This window comes from Amaranthus tricolor, chromosome 17 (assembly GCF_026212465.1).
Source record: "Amaranthus tricolor cultivar Red isolate AtriRed21 chromosome 17, ASM2621246v1, whole genome shotgun sequence".
Lineage (NCBI taxonomy): Eukaryota > Viridiplantae > Streptophyta > Magnoliopsida > Caryophyllales > Amaranthaceae > Amaranthus > Amaranthus tricolor.
In genome coordinates this window covers 20,358,071-20,373,836 of record NC_080063.1, presented here as the reverse complement: position 1 = coordinate 20,373,836, position 15,766 = coordinate 20,358,071, and the positions used below count along the sequence as shown (strand labels likewise).

Genomic DNA, 15,766 nt, shown 5'->3' with positions numbered 1-15,766 from the left:
GCAGCATCACAAGAACAAATGGGAAGTGGGCTTAAGCTATTTAATTCATCCCATAGAGTTTTGATTTTGGTGAAGAACTCATAAATCTTCATATTTAGGGTTTGAACAAGATTATTTAACTCTTCTTGCAAAGAATAAAGCTGAGCATTAGAACTTTGGTCATACCTTTCATTAAGTTCATTCCATGTCTCCCTTGTTGTTTTGTATGAGAGAATGCTCTTGGCTATACTATCTTCAAGAACCGCACTAATCCACCCCATTACTATGTTATAAACCCTGTCCCATGCTCTTGCTGCTGTAGTTTGGGTTGGTCTTGGCAAAGATCCATCCACAAAACCGAGTTTATTCTTCCCACTTAAAGCTATGACCATCACTCTCTTCCAATCCACAAAACCAGTACCTGAAAATGTGATATTGACCAATTTCTGTCCTGTATCTGATGGATGTAGGTAATATGGTGATCCTGCATTCATTGTTGGATCAAGATTGAAAGTTTCATTCTGGGTATTTTGATTTACCATGATATACAAAGATTTCAAGAAAGCAAAAGGCAAAGAAAGAAAGAAAAAAAATCAGAATGCAGTAGATGATGAATCAAGAGAAGAAGGGGTTGAAACAATCTAGGTTAGAATCCAGTATGCTCTGATACCATGTTAAAGATTACACAAAAAAGCAATCTAAAGAAAACAAATTAAAGGGATGCAAGAAAAAAAACAAACTGATGTATTACAATTCCATTCAATGAATGTATTACAATGAGAGGCATTACATATATATATATATAATGGGTAACACAGAAAGGAGTTAGTTATTACAGTAACAACTCCTTAACAACCTGTAAAACCCCTGAATTACCCACCCCTTAAACGAAAACAAAAATCGTGAAGGATGGGAGGAAATTCGGGTGTTACATAAAAAGAAAAGGGAAAAAGAATTTGAATAAACGTCAATGACTAGCTAAAAAGGATAAGTGAGTGGAAATTTCGGCAGCATCTCTGTTAAAAACTAAGGATGTGACAAGGATATATAAATGGATAACATAACTAAACTAATCTGAGGCCTTTAATGCCTTTCAAAAATATGTCACGACGGAATGAATCATCGACGGCTCCTCAAATCATCAACTCTAACAAGGATCATGGTTCTAGTGTTAACGCATCAGTTTAACGGATACTAAAGGAATATTCTCACTACTATACATCCAAAAACTACGCAGCGGAACTATGGATCATACAACGAGTCACATGACTCATACGAAAGAATTATACAATCCTAAAAAGGAAACTTTACAAGTAATGTAAAAGCTACAAGCATTAAGCAACTTGTACACAATTGTTACGATCGTACTCCACTCTTTCCCCTAATGCAAAGCAAAAGAAGATCCTATACCTGTTATGCCAAGCTATGATCCTCCTGCTACTCAACATAATGACCATAGTCAGATGTGTCATAGCAGGATCATTACAGGAAGTCATGAACAAACAACAACAAACACATACACGTTAATAATCAATGAACTTATAACAATTAGAGTCATTGAACAAAACTATAGACAACGATATAGCATAGCAATAACGAATCTACCCATCTGTCCAAACACCTTTATTTACTCATGATTTCTCTTTCAAAATACTAATCCCTCAAAGTATATTCAAAGGTAGTGGATCTTTTCTCTATTCATGGCATGGTGACACGGGCAAGGGCGTTATCGGCCATCCGGCGCCCATGGCAAAGTATGAGCTCATACCCCCTCCACCTGACCTTCTAGGGTCCTACCTTCGAGAAAAACTAACACACTGGGGTACTAAACCAGTGAAGAGGCCACCATATTAGGGTTTGCAAGGCCCGCATGGTAACACATCGGTCAAAGGGTGGTATCGGCCATCCGGTGCCTAATGACAAAAGTATGCTCATACCTCCCTTACGGTGATCCCGTCGGATCTCACCTAGGGGACTACTAAATCAACCAGACATAATCCAGTTGAGTCACACCAACTAATCATAATCAAGGCTTAGTAAGTAGGAAATCACTTCGTTACCACACATAACCATGATGCGTTCTCTACTATTTAGAAATCTATTCTCATAGTCTCTTAATGCTTTCATTCTACTTGCCTATATCACTATTATGACTATCGTTAGTATAGTTTACTTTCTGGCGCTCTATAATTCTAATACGATGCATATAATCATGAAATATTGATAATACTTTGAAACGATGAATATGATAATTAATTACTGTGTGTACGTACCTGCAAGCGTCACTGCATGACCAAAAGTTACAAAAATCACCCAACTAAGGTTCTACTTTCCTCTTATGAATTGAAAACCTATACAAGTTAGGAATGGAACTAATAAGTTCCCTTAACTACTTTGTCATACCAGCTAAAAGCCAAAGTAACTACTATTATACATTCACGACAAGTTTTCAATTACTTCTAGCACGTACACATCTCATTCAACACCAAACATAATCGTCAATTCCACAATAACACAAGTTTTTCCATCGACAAAGAATAAAAGGATTATGTCAACTGTTTCCTTACATCAACTAACATTGAGTTATAACGATTCACATTATCTTAAAAATAAAACGACGATTCACACTATCTTAAAAATAAAACAACGATTCACACTTAAGTCTCACAAGGTTATATATAACACTGATATGACATGATGACAATTCTTAAAGTGGTCGGATCGCGACATCCTTCGCTACATCCTCCAGAGTTAGAGAGACTACAATCGAGCATCACCATAAGCACTTAACAACCTTCTATAATAAGTTGATATCATTCTCATGGCCTTTCTAAGATTATGCATTATGACTTTAATAACACCCTAATAAGAATACTTGTAATTCACAACAATCAAACCACAACAATTAGCAACTATTATTCCCAACTTAACCACCAAAATCACTTTCATAGTTAACTAAAATCATCACCATTACTAATTATCACAATAATAATCAATCGACTAAGTTTCAAAACAACTTTAAGGTTATTTAATCAATCATCACACCACCCAAAATATAGCAAACAAAACACACATCATTAGTAATTTCATCTCTAAATTCAAATCCTAGTCATTTCATGTTTAAAGATAACACTTTTAACCATTATTCATAGCAAGAATCAATAAAACTAATACACCACCAAAATGTAACATGAAAGCCCACACCATTTCTAATTTCAAAGATAACACCTTTAATTATTACTCATAGTAAGATTCAAAGAAACTAACACATAATCAACACATAACCCATAATTTCTAATCATACTTCAAACCCTAAATCAGAAATATGTCCAATTCATCCATCAAACTCTTACCCACAAAAAGATTCAATGAACTTAACACAAAACTAACATCAAACTTAATACACCTAATAAAACTCCAAATAAAACTAGAAATTAATTAGAAAAAGGAGAAGAGATGGCTCACAATGGGAAAACTAGAAAAGGGTGAGGCTATAGGTGGTTGCTGTGGAGCACGAAAATGATGGAGGAAAGTTGGAGGGTGGATGCTAGGTTGTTGTTGCCGGTTACGGGGAGGCGTGGTCTGGTGGTGTTGATAGTGGTACGCAGGTAGTAAGGGAGAAGGAGAGAAGAGGGAAGAAAGGGATTGGGAGCCATGGGTTTTGAACGAGGGAGTAAGGGTATCTCACATAAACCCTAATCCATCCCTTTTTATTTTATTTATTTACTTATTTATTTATTTATTTATCTAGATTCATTTTCTTGCGAGGCCCAACTAAGAGATTCACTTTCGTGTGCTCACTCATTTTAGTATAAAAAAATCATTTTGATTTGAACCTCTTTATTTTAAAAATCGTAACTATTTTTTTAATATATATATATATATAATATATATATATATATATATATATATATATATATATATATATATATATATATATATATATATGTATATATATATATATATATATATGTATATATATATATATATATATATATATATATATATATATATATATATATATGTATATATATATATATATATATATATATATATATATATATATATATATATATATGTATATATACATATATATATATATATATATATATATATATATATATATATGTATATATACGTATACATACATATATATATATATATATATATATATATATATATATATATATATATATATATATTTATATTTATATACATGTATATATATATATATATATATATATATATATATATATATATATATATATATATATATATATATATATATATATATATATATATATATATATATATAATTCAAGTGCAAATTGAAGGAGAGACTCATATATTATACTTCCTCCGTTCCATTTTAGTCGCTACATTTGCATGGGCACGGGAATTAAGAAAAGTGATTGACCTACACTGTAGCTGATTGTTTACTTTGTAGAGTATAGTATTTTTATTATTGTTAATTGAAAAAGAAAAGGGAAAAATAGATTGTTAGGTTACTTTATAGAGTATAGTGTAGTATTTTATTATAGAGTATAGAGTATAGAGTAGGATAAAAAATAGGGGTATGTAGAACTTTAAATGATTGTTTTATTACTAAAAACGAAAATATAGCAAGTAATATGAAATTGCCAAAAATAGAAAATATAGCGAATATTATGGAACGGAGGAAGTATATATGACCAATTCCAAGCTACGAATAATGGATAATGGATAATTGATAGTTTATATGATCATTGCATTTATTAGCAACGCAAGTACAAATTTGGAACCACAACTAATGCAACGACGTACCTAGCTAGCTATACAGAAAATCATGTACTGTTAATTAAGATTAAAGAAGATGACAAACAGATCACACGCACGCACATAAACAAAAAAAAAAAAAAGAAAAGAAAAGAAAAGAAGTATATACTTAATTAATAATATATGATCATAAGTTAGAATCCCCATCAGAAGCTTGAGGTTCATCTAAGCTGCAATCATCCTGCAGGCCGGCATGGCCAGTAAAATGAGCTCCAAAGGCGACATGACCATGACCAAAGGCTTTAATGTGGTCTTTTAAAGACCTCTTATGCTTAAAATCGGAGCCACATACGCAATACCAAACCCTCCCACAATTCTTTTCGTGTGTTCTCCAGTCGCCTTTCACAGCAAAGGACTTGCTACATTTTCTGCACATGAAAGGTTTCACGCCATGCTTTCTTTTATAGTGAGTTTGAAGGGTTCTGAAGTCCTTTAGAGGTCTTGCTCTTGGGTGCTCTATGTTGTGCTTGCAATCCGCCGCGCAACAATAGCATGGTAACCTTAGCATTGGTGTTGGTTGGCTGCCCTTCAGTGATTCTGGTCCTCTTCTATATTGTGACCCATGCCCCCACATATGCATCTGTCAATTATACTTCATATAATTACAATTTCAATTTTATTGCTTGTGAAATCGATAGTGAGAGTAATTTTATATGAACCATGGTGAAGGAGAAGCTTACCACCTTATCCAAAATTTTAAGATCTATCTATTTCATTTTCTTATTAGACATTTATATACAGGGGCAAGATCATGCGAAAACAACTAAATGGTGAAAACTTAAAACCAAACTAAGTATACATGTTGTGGTAAAAGGTGTACATTACTATATCAATGGGTGTATATACTTTAGTAAAAGAAAAAATTTGTTTTGTTTACATAAATGCAATTCAAATATATACATCTTTCAGACATACATGTACTAATTGTCCAATTATTTATAAAATTATCACCCAAATATATACACCTTTTAAGTTTGTATGTACACTTATTTTCTATTTTCACTACTTTAATTAATTGCTTTTCACGTGATCCGAATATGCATTTACTTTGTGCTATACTGACGTTTTGTATATAAGTTTAATGATTATTATTCATTTTACTAATTTTGCTAATATTATAAGAATCCAAGTAATTAAGTAACATATATGAGGTACATGTTGGGATGAGTTATCCCACATGGATAAATTGAAAATTGTGTGCACGCTTTATAAGCTATTAGAGACCTTCTTCCCATTGCCATATGGTTTTGGGATGGTATATATCTTCTTGGCTTATGAAGTGTGTGCACTTGTGTTCCCCCGTCAATATGCTGGCATTCACAATAAGTCCAGCCTAATTTAATAGTACATAAACAGATAAATTCTTTCATTAATTCTCATTTACACATTTTACTTATTTTTTTATGTCATTCATATATTTAACAAACTTTCCCATAAAATCTATCTTTTTATTTTATAAGACGACAAGGAATATCGTATATAGAACTACATTCTTCCTCTATTTCAAAAAAGGTATTTTGAAAAAGAAAAAGAAAGATGGAAAAGGATGAGAATATAGTAAAATAATTTGTTAAAATTTCATAAACTTTTAGTTAAACGTAATAAAAATAATACTATTTATTAAAAAGATTGAAAAATAACAAATGGTACTCTCTTAAGAGTTCAACCTTTTGGATTGTTGAGATTTGCTAAATTTTAATTATTTGGCCAATTATTTTTATACAATAATGTTAACTTCTACAAATTCAATTTTTTTTAAAAAAAAAAATCAAAAATCTAATTAACTATATTTATTTTAAATGGAGCAAAACATAATAAAAAGATATTAACTGCTATAGCATGTATTTATATAAGATAAGATAGTTAAATATTTTTATTGTAATGAATATATTTACCTAATTTAATTTCCTATTTATTGAAAAGTTTTTTAAAGAAAATTAAAATTAATTTGTTTCTCATATAAATCTGTACCATTTAAATAATTGTGAATTTTAAATATTTTCACTTTAAAAATTTATCACAATCACATTGTTATCATTAGTTTATATCTATCATTGCATTTTATTCATATGTACCTGCACATACTTACATATCCGAGCATTACAATTAATGAGTGAATTACAATTATGACTTTTTAAAAGAGAATATTAAGAATATTAAAAGTATAATGAGTAAATTATACTTATGCTCATACTAATTAATGAGTGAATTACAATTATGACTTTTTAAAGGAGAATATGAATAAAACATGTTCCAAAATACTAAATGAAATAGTTATTGTTTACTACCCTTATAAAAAAAAAAACAAAAAGTTATTTAAAAATTTGAGGGAGGGCCACGACCGACCTTCGCCATACCTCCTTATGTTGGAATTTAGAAATAGGTATGAGAACCAGGGGCAAATCCAAGGTTATTTAATGATCTTAATTGACAGCATTCTACTTATATAAAATCATATAATTAAAAATACAAATATACATGTTGTTAAGTTGGTTAAAGATTTACAATGTGAATGCATTGATATGAGTTTAAACCTCTTTAAGCACATTTTATTTAATATTATCTACATTATTTGATTTTGTTCTAAATTCGTCTCTATGAGCAACCCGAATAAGAAAGAGAAGATATAACTCAATAACAAGTTCAAAGGAGGTTCACTATCTAAATCATCTAGTAGGATTCCAATCTTAATAACCTTGTAGCATTGTAGGAAATAATACTTTGATTTGAGATAACTTATATGTGGGTTAGTAATGAGTACTTCAGTACCCTCCGCCTATGAGTCCAATGCATTATTTGGATGGTAAATCTTTTTAATTTTTTAATTTAAAAATGAAAAAAGAGTCAAAAAGTACCTAATAATTTTTCTTTTAAAAAGTATCTAATAAAAAAGATTCCAAAAAATACCTAACAAAAAATTTTCTTTTCAAAAGGGTACCAAGTAACGGCTAGGGTTATGTTTTCCGTTATCATTTGCTTTTTTCCTTTGAAAAAACTGACCCAATTCCATTTCCTTATTTAAAATATTTTCTCTCTCCTATAATTTCCCATCTACTTCCTCACTCACTATTTCGAAGACCCCCATTACAGACGCCCCATCTTCTTCGCCCAAGCAACCATTTGTTTGCAATTTTAAAGTTCTTCTTCCTTTACTATTTCCTTATTTATCTTCACTCACTTCCCTCTGCGAAAATCTTCAAGTAAGTAACTTTGCCCTAATTTTTTTTTTGAAAATTTTACACTTTTGCTTTAATTCTTCTTGTTGAATTTTACACTTTTGCTTTAATTCTTCTTGTTGGATTTGTGATTGGATTTTGATTTATTTTTTCAATTACTTTGTTTTAGGTTGTGTGACCTCATAAAACCTATTAAGATTAAGATTTACTTTGGGGGTTTTTTTCTGACAAAATGTAATAATACTATGTATGATTGGAAGAGTTTTAGGATTAAGACATTAAAAGAGGAAGTTTGTTACTTTGAAATTGCACATTTGATTAACAAATGATTGTGATTTGGATGATGTGGGAAAGATTTGGTATAAAAAAAAGGGGTACATTTTATTTGATGGGAGAAGTGAAATTAAAGATGATAAAGATATCCTTTCTTTTTAGAATCCCCTGAAATTGATGGATAGTACCACTTGTATATTGTACATGAAGGAGATAATATGTGGGAAAAATCCAAAGACCATTTGTATATATGATGTTGTGTTTGTATTGGATATTTATGTTGTGTTCTTGGTATTCTTTTGAAAAGAAAAATTTTATTAGGTACTTTTTAAAGATGGGCAAAAAAGATAATGGAAAACTTAACCCCAGCCGTTACTCTTTTGAAAAGAAAATTTTTTATTAGGTATTTTTTGGAAAAAATTTTTTTATTAGGTACTTTTTTGAAAATTTTTTTTTATTAGATATATATTTTAAAAGTATGCATTGAGAAGAATATAATAATAGTACTTCACTTTTTTTATATAATAACAGAGAATAAGATATAGATTTATTTTGATAAGGAAGGTTTGGATTAAATTAAATATTATTGTTTACAGTAACAAAAAGGGATAGGACTAATTTGCAACAATTATAAGCTATATGGACTTGGTTTTGTACTAATTGATAAGTGTTAAAAAGGATTTATCAAGCACAGACACAGTAGAATACATGTAAATCAATTATGACTACTTGTCTGTCCTTTGCACATTTGTAAGTCCATATTATTATCATTAATTAGGCCAAAAATAAATGGAGAGAACCTAAAGTAGCTCCTCATTATTTCAATTCAATTAACATTATGAGAGAACACACACAGTACTCCACTGCTACTGTCTCGGAACAAGGAGAATAATTAAGGCAAAACGTACAATGCATCCGAGACCCATGATAAATGAACACAACTGACGTCAACGGGCCGGGCCGGATAATTGAATAACAGTGAAATCCCCTTTAATTTGAAACGCTTTGTATGTAAATAATTAGATCATGATTGGATTGGATTGGATTGGATTGGATTGAATTCAATTAAATTAAATATATGAAAGAGAGATTAAAGCATTCAATTTTGAGGCGCCAAGCTAAGCTAAGCCAAGCCAAGCCGGGGGATCTAAAACCCTAAATAGTACGGTACTCTTTTTTATTATAAGAAATTATTGTTAATGATAAATATAGCTAGTATTGACTTTGCTAGGGCTGACAATCAAAAAAGAAGGAATAAAATTGAATTTAGAAATAAAATTAAAGAAGAAGGAGGGAATGGATGGGCGGGACAATAATTAAATAAATATGATACCTGAAGATTATTATAGCGGTTGAAGGTCTTGGAACAAAGAGGACAAGAAAACTGGGTTGGACCAATAAGTATTTGAGCAGGAGTAGGAATCCAATATTGCAGGCTGCTGCTGCTGCTGCTGCCTTGGATTGGAACCTCCCGCTCCTGCTGCTGCTGCCGCCTCCTCATCCGATCACCATGGTGTTCTTGCTCCGTGTCTGAATTAGGGTTGACCACTGCATGATTTCGTTTTGGATCTGGATCTGCATCTGCATCTGCATCTGCATCATGAGTGTCATGAGTAGGAAGCCCTAATTATGTGAAGATCCATTGTCACATCATTGTTACTAATACTGGTGACTGGTGATTCACAAATTAAATTAGATTAAATAATTAGGGCTTTCGATTTTCTTACCGCTGGTGATCATCATCATCATTGTTTCATCTTCTTCTTCATCATCTTCTTCTTCATCTTGGTGATGCTCTTTCCTTTCTCTAATTAGTGTGTTTAGGAGTGGTAGGGCTTCCTTTTCCTTTACTAAAGCTGGAGAATCAGGGAATGAAAATGGATGAAATTTGCTATGGACGTCATTACTAGTACTCCAAGACGAATTAACATTCAAGTCAAAGCCGCCGCCATGACTATTAATATCATTAGAAGGCGGAGCAGGAGCAGGAGCAGGAGCAGGAGCAGGATGAGCAGGAGGCGGAACGGGAGTAGTATTAGTATGAGTGGTTGGATGATGCAGAGGGATGAAGTTGAACCATTTTGTGAAGATATTGGTGTTGCAGTAAGCAGGATCACTCATTTTAGCTGTTTAAAAACTGTACTAACAAATAATATAATCCTAAGTAAGAGTAGTCGTTGTATCTATGTAATTTGGAACTTAATTGGTGTGAGTAACGCTAGCTGTGGTAGTGAATGATGATGGCCTGCTCACTCACAGACTCACTAGTCCCTCTATTGAATTGCTTTATTTCATGGTTACTTAGCACTACCGAATACCTTACTGCTTTATTTATATAATATACTTAGCTAGTACTTCTACTAGATACTAGATCTAGTCCTTATTACAACTAAATTAAGTTGTTTCTTTATTTTTTGTTCCAAAAATAATTATAAAAAAAGAGAAAAGAAAAGAGAAAAAGAAAAGGCCGGTACATAGTGCGAGAAGCTAAGATAGATAGATAGATAGATAGAGTGAGAGTGAGTGTGTGTGTGAGAAGTAGACAGTTTCTGCACATGAGAGCGACAGAATGAAGGGAAATTAAAAGTGGGAGGGAGTAAATCTGGAATGTAAAAGAAATGCAAAGTTTTACCCTCCTGCCTCTCCTCAGCTCCTGGCTCCTGCAAAAGAGGTGAGGTGCTCATAATAAAAACCAAACAAAAAAAGAAAGCAAAAAACAAACACAGGGTCAGCCTGATGAACAGTACCACTGCCCACTGGAGAGAGCGACAGAGAAAGAGAAAGAGAAACAGATTTAATTTTACTTGCTTATTACTGTACCTTATTATTATTATTATTATTATTATTATTATAATTATATAGAAACGTTAGTATTTGTATAGTATGTAGGAGCTAGGTATATATTTTTATAATTAAACCCCCGGGCAGGCCCAGAATCTGCAATAGTGAAATAGTCGATCACTCACAGTTTCATGCTTTGCAATTTGCAATGCAGGTTACACTTAATCCTAGTACCTATAGACTATAGTAAGCATTCAGCAATGCAAGTACATTGAGTCCAACCTCCATCAAATTTAATTAAACAGTTGTTGTCAAAGGACAATACTCAACACTCAACACTCAACACTCAAGTCGTAAGTGACCAACTCCTTTATTTTTGCCCTCCCCTTAATTCCCGAATCTACTACTACCTTCGCTCTTTTGAGTTTACACCATATCACTTATAATATTCTTACGTATACATGTATTTGAGTTATTTGGTGTACTCAAAGAAACATATAAATTACGACATATTCCTCTGCCCTTGTTCGCACGTTTTTTGCTCCCAACACTCACTCCCAAGTTCCAAGTCCCTACTTCCTAGTTCGGCGAAGTTAGGATTTTAAATTAGAGGACTATAGTCGATATAAAAGAAATTATTTACCAGTGTCAATTATTACGATATTCAGGGTAGCCGATCGTCTACAACCCCTAGAAATAAGAGAGCTCAAATATTAAATGGTTTTTCAAATATTAAATGGTTTTTCAGGCCTAGTTCTGAACAACACTGGTTAAGTAATTTGTTTGTAAATTTTTTTATATTTAAAATAATATAATGTTACAGTATATTTTGTCTTGAATTTTTTTTGAAGTGGAAAAAATTTTAGTTTTTGATATAATAAAAGAGTACCATTTTAAAAGACATCGTAAAAATAAATAGGGTCTCCAAAATCTTTATTCACCCCTATTATTTATCATATAAAAACTAGTTTAATTATAAAAATTTAAAATCATAAATGAACTTGGATCATAGTAAAAGTTTTATTCAACAAATAGCGTTGAAGTTTTCCTATAATTATCTCTTTTGAAACCATGTGTTTTTAACTCCATTATCCGTCTATGAAGTATACAAAAATAAAACTATTAAAAATTATGATAGCAAAAATATAACACGTACATTAAAAAGAATGAATGTAAAATTATAAAAAATATAAAATAATGACATTATAATATAAATTTATGACTTTGTTAAATCTTATAGTTTGAATTAGGACTCAATCTCCTTAACGTTATGTTATAAATAAGTTACTTCTACCATTGAGCTATACTAATTTTTTTTTATATTTTTGCACTCTCACGTATGTATTTGAGTTATATGATATATACTCAAAGAAACATAGAAAATAGGAGTATTTTTTTTACGTCATATCCCTCCGCCCTTTTTGGCACTTTTTTGCTCCTCAACACTTACTCTCAAGTTCCAAGTCTTACTCCCTAGTTAACATCATCACACACCCAATAAAATGAACTCCCTCTTAATTTGGTAAAATGCACCCTGAGCCCAAGGGCCTAGCTAAGTACTTTCCATACAAGCTTGTAGTTCTAGTATACTTTGTGCTATATTTATGTCATTTACTCCCTCTATTCCGTTGGAAAAGCTTCATTTAATTAGAAGCAAGATTAGAGGTTGTCTTGGAAGGGGAAAAATTTTGTCTTTTTAAGTAATAATGGTATATATAGTAATAAAGAGGGACAATTAATGTAATGGAACTAGATTCATTTGATTTTCTAATTTACTTAAAGATTGAAGGTGAGACTATTTTTTTACATTAAAATATGACAAATTATCATTTTTTAAAAATTTTCCTCCTACTTTCTCGCATTTAATACTCCATCAAGTCTCACTTCACATCTTCCCTAAACTTTAGTTTCATCTTTCCTAGAACTGCAGCATATAAGTGGTTTATATGCCGTGATTTTAAACTGCAATATTTATTGATGGCCTATCTGCTGCTAGCAAAAATGCTTAGAGTTAAAATCACAGTACATGTATTTTTTTTTCCACTAGTGGGAGCTTACAAAACTACATCACCACTTTTAAACAACTCTCAGCTCAACATCATACAACTTGACAAAATGGAACTCAACTTATCATTAGGGTTATGTACTAATATAAAAGATTGAAATAGTATTTATCACACATATGTAATGGATCAATAGACTTAAATGGAAACAAAAAGTACGAAGACATGTAGAATCTTGTACATCTCAATGAGAAATGATTTTTTAAGTCAAATATTATCTCGCCCTTGCAAAAACTCCACCATCATACTAAATTTGTAAATCAAAAGTTCATATGCAAAGTCATATTTTTAGTAGCTACAGCTAGAACCAGGATTCAATGACGATGGGGACTGGACATTTGATGGCAAAATAGGCTTATGGTCTTTGCTGGATAATAACTATAACAGCAACTAGATCAAGCGTTAAAAAAGTTAGAGGAACTCCAGAAAATAAGTCAATTCAAAAAAATCACAAAAGAGGTCATGAGGGCAAAGCTCATCATAACTTAATTCCAGCAACCAAAGGTTAGATCAAGCGTTAAAAGGGTTAGAGGTGAAGATTTTAAGACAGTGATAATTAGGGTTTATGAATTCTGATTTTCATTCGCATTTAGGGAGTAAATCACCCTCCATTATATACAAGAATACTGATATTTATTCTAGGAAACTAAATATCCTATATACACTAATTGGGGTAATAGAATAAACTACATAATATAAATATATACTTTTCCATACTCCCCCTCAAGTTAGGTCGTGGGATCACCAATGCCTAACTTGCATAAAGTGCTATTGAAGACCTCTGAGGAAACAACTTTTGTGAGAAAGTCAACGAGTTGATCTTTTGATCTAACAAAAGGAAGACGAAAGGTCTTATTTTCCAGCTTCTCCTTGATAAAGTGTCGATCAATCTCTACATGTTTTGTTCGATCATGTTGAACCGGATTTTCGGAAATGCTTATTGCTGCTTTGTTGTCACAATATAGAAGACTTGCCTGTGTCTGGTGACAGCCTAGTTCTCCTAACAGTTTCCTGACCCATAGAATCTCTGTGATTCTTTTTACTATTCCTCTGGATTCTGCTTCAGCACTGGATAAGGCAACGACCTTCTGCTTTTTAATTCTCCAAGTGACTAGATTACCCCCTACAAGAGTGAAGCATCCTGAGGTAGACTTCCTGTCGTCTCGATCACCAGCCCAATCTGCATCTGTATAACCAATAAGATCAAGGTTATCATTCTTTGAGTAGAAAACTCCTTTATTACTTGTTCCCTTTAAGTATCTTAGGATTCTCAGAACTGCTGCCATGTGTTCCACTTGAGGTCAATGCATGAATTTACTTACAATCCCTACTGCATAGGCGATATCTGGTCTCGTGTGAGATAAATAGATCAGTTTTCCGACCATTCTTCTATAACAATCATGATCTGCCATTTCTGCCCCTTCAACAATTTGTAGACCGTGGTTAGCTACCATAGGAGTCTCTGCCGGTTTGCAATCTACCATGCCTACTTCTGCTAGTAGTTCTAAAATGTACTTTCTCTGATTAATGAATATCCCCTTTCTTGATCTTAAAACTTCTATCCCAAGGAAGTATTTCAGTTGCCCCAAATCCTTCATTTTAAACTCTTGGAATAATTTGCTCCTGAGTCGATCAATTTTCTTAGAATCGTTTCCAGTAATGACCATATCATCAACATAGATCACAAGGCATGTAAAATTGTTTTCCATTTCTCCTGAGAAATAAGGTGTGGTTTGAGTTGCTTTGTCTATAGCCAAACCTTTTCATTGCTGTAGTAAATCTCCTAAACCATGCCCTAGGAGATTGTTTCAAGTCATATAGCGCCTTTTTAAGTCTACACCCTTCTCCTTGGTTATATTCATCTGAGTATCCAGGTGGTGGCTTCATATACACCTCTTCTTCAATCTCCCCATGTGTAAATCTCCCAAACCATGCCCTAGGAGATTGTTTCAAGTCATATAGCGCATTTTTAAGTCTACACCCTTCTCCTTGGTTATATTCATCTGAGTATCCAGGTGGTGGCTTCATATACACCTCTTCTTCAATCTCCCCATGTAAGGAGGCATTTTTTACATCAAACTGAAACAGAGGCCATTCTTTGTTTGCTGCTATAGAAAAGAGAACTCGAATAGTATCGATTTTAGCCACAGGTGAGAATGTTTATGATAGTCTACCCCATATGTCTGTGTGTATCCTATTTATAACCAACCGTCTTCTTATTATCTGGTAATTTACATCTTTCCCATGTCCCATTTTTCTGGAGAACCATGATCTCCTCATCCATAGCTTGCTTCCACTTCGATTCCCGGAGGGCTTCTTCGGTGCTTTTCGGAATAGTATTGGAATAGAGGGATGCATTGAAGGCAATAACTATTTGTGATAGTTGTTCATCATCCTGTCTACAAATAGGATACCTGGACCTCTGGGATTCATACTCAGGATCATACCTTTTTGGAGGCATTCCTCTTGTACTCCGAGGGGGCAAACTATATTTCCTGGGAACAACCACACTTGGCACAACATTATCAGTAGCAACATCAATGAAAAGGGCAGGAGAACCTGGTGGTACCTCTTGTTCGGCCGGATGCTCAGGGACTGGAGTAGTCTGAGGAGATGGTTCAATAACACTGTCAGTGGTAATATCAGTGGTAGTGCCTACTTGTTCTTTGGGATCTTGAC

At 32.6% G+C, this 15,766-nt stretch overlaps 1 protein-coding gene across 2 annotated transcripts; it reads right to left on the bottom strand.

The window, feature by feature from the left end:
- Window positions 1–4,655: 4,655 nt before the first annotated feature.
- Window positions 4,656–10,888, bottom strand: LOC130804667 (zinc finger protein WIP2-like). 2 transcript variants are annotated; one of them, XM_057669194.1, is made up of 3 exons: window positions 9,971–10,888; window positions 9,577–9,836; window positions 4,656–5,374 (listed from the first exon to the last, which is right to left on the bottom strand). In XM_057669194.1, the coding sequence occupies exons 1-3, from the start codon at window positions 10,362–10,364 to the stop codon at window positions 4,922–4,924; spliced, it is 1,107 nt and encodes a 368-aa protein (XP_057525177.1). In that variant the 5' UTR covers window positions 10,365–10,888; the 3' UTR covers window positions 4,656–4,921. The 2 variants fall into 2 exon arrangements, with proteins under 2 accessions (XP_057525177.1, XP_057525178.1); XM_057669195.1 differs by having other exon boundaries at window positions 9,577–9,830; window positions 9,971–10,869.
- Window positions 10,889–15,766: the final 4,878 nt, after the last annotated feature.

Excerpts from the sequence above, each read along its gene's own strand:
- LOC130804667 (XM_057669194.1), bottom strand. The coding sequence starts at position 10,364 with ATGAGTGATCCTGCTTACTGCAACACCAATATCTTCACAAAATGGTTC. Across the intron at positions 9,837-9,970 it reads GATGATGATGATCACCAGCG|ATGCAGATGCAGATGCAGAT; the intron begins GTAAGAAAATCG and ends CTCATGATGCAG. Across the intron at positions 5,375-9,576 it reads ACCGCTATAATAATCTTCAG|ATGCATATGTGGGGGCATGG; the intron begins GTATCATATTTA and ends TATAATTGACAG.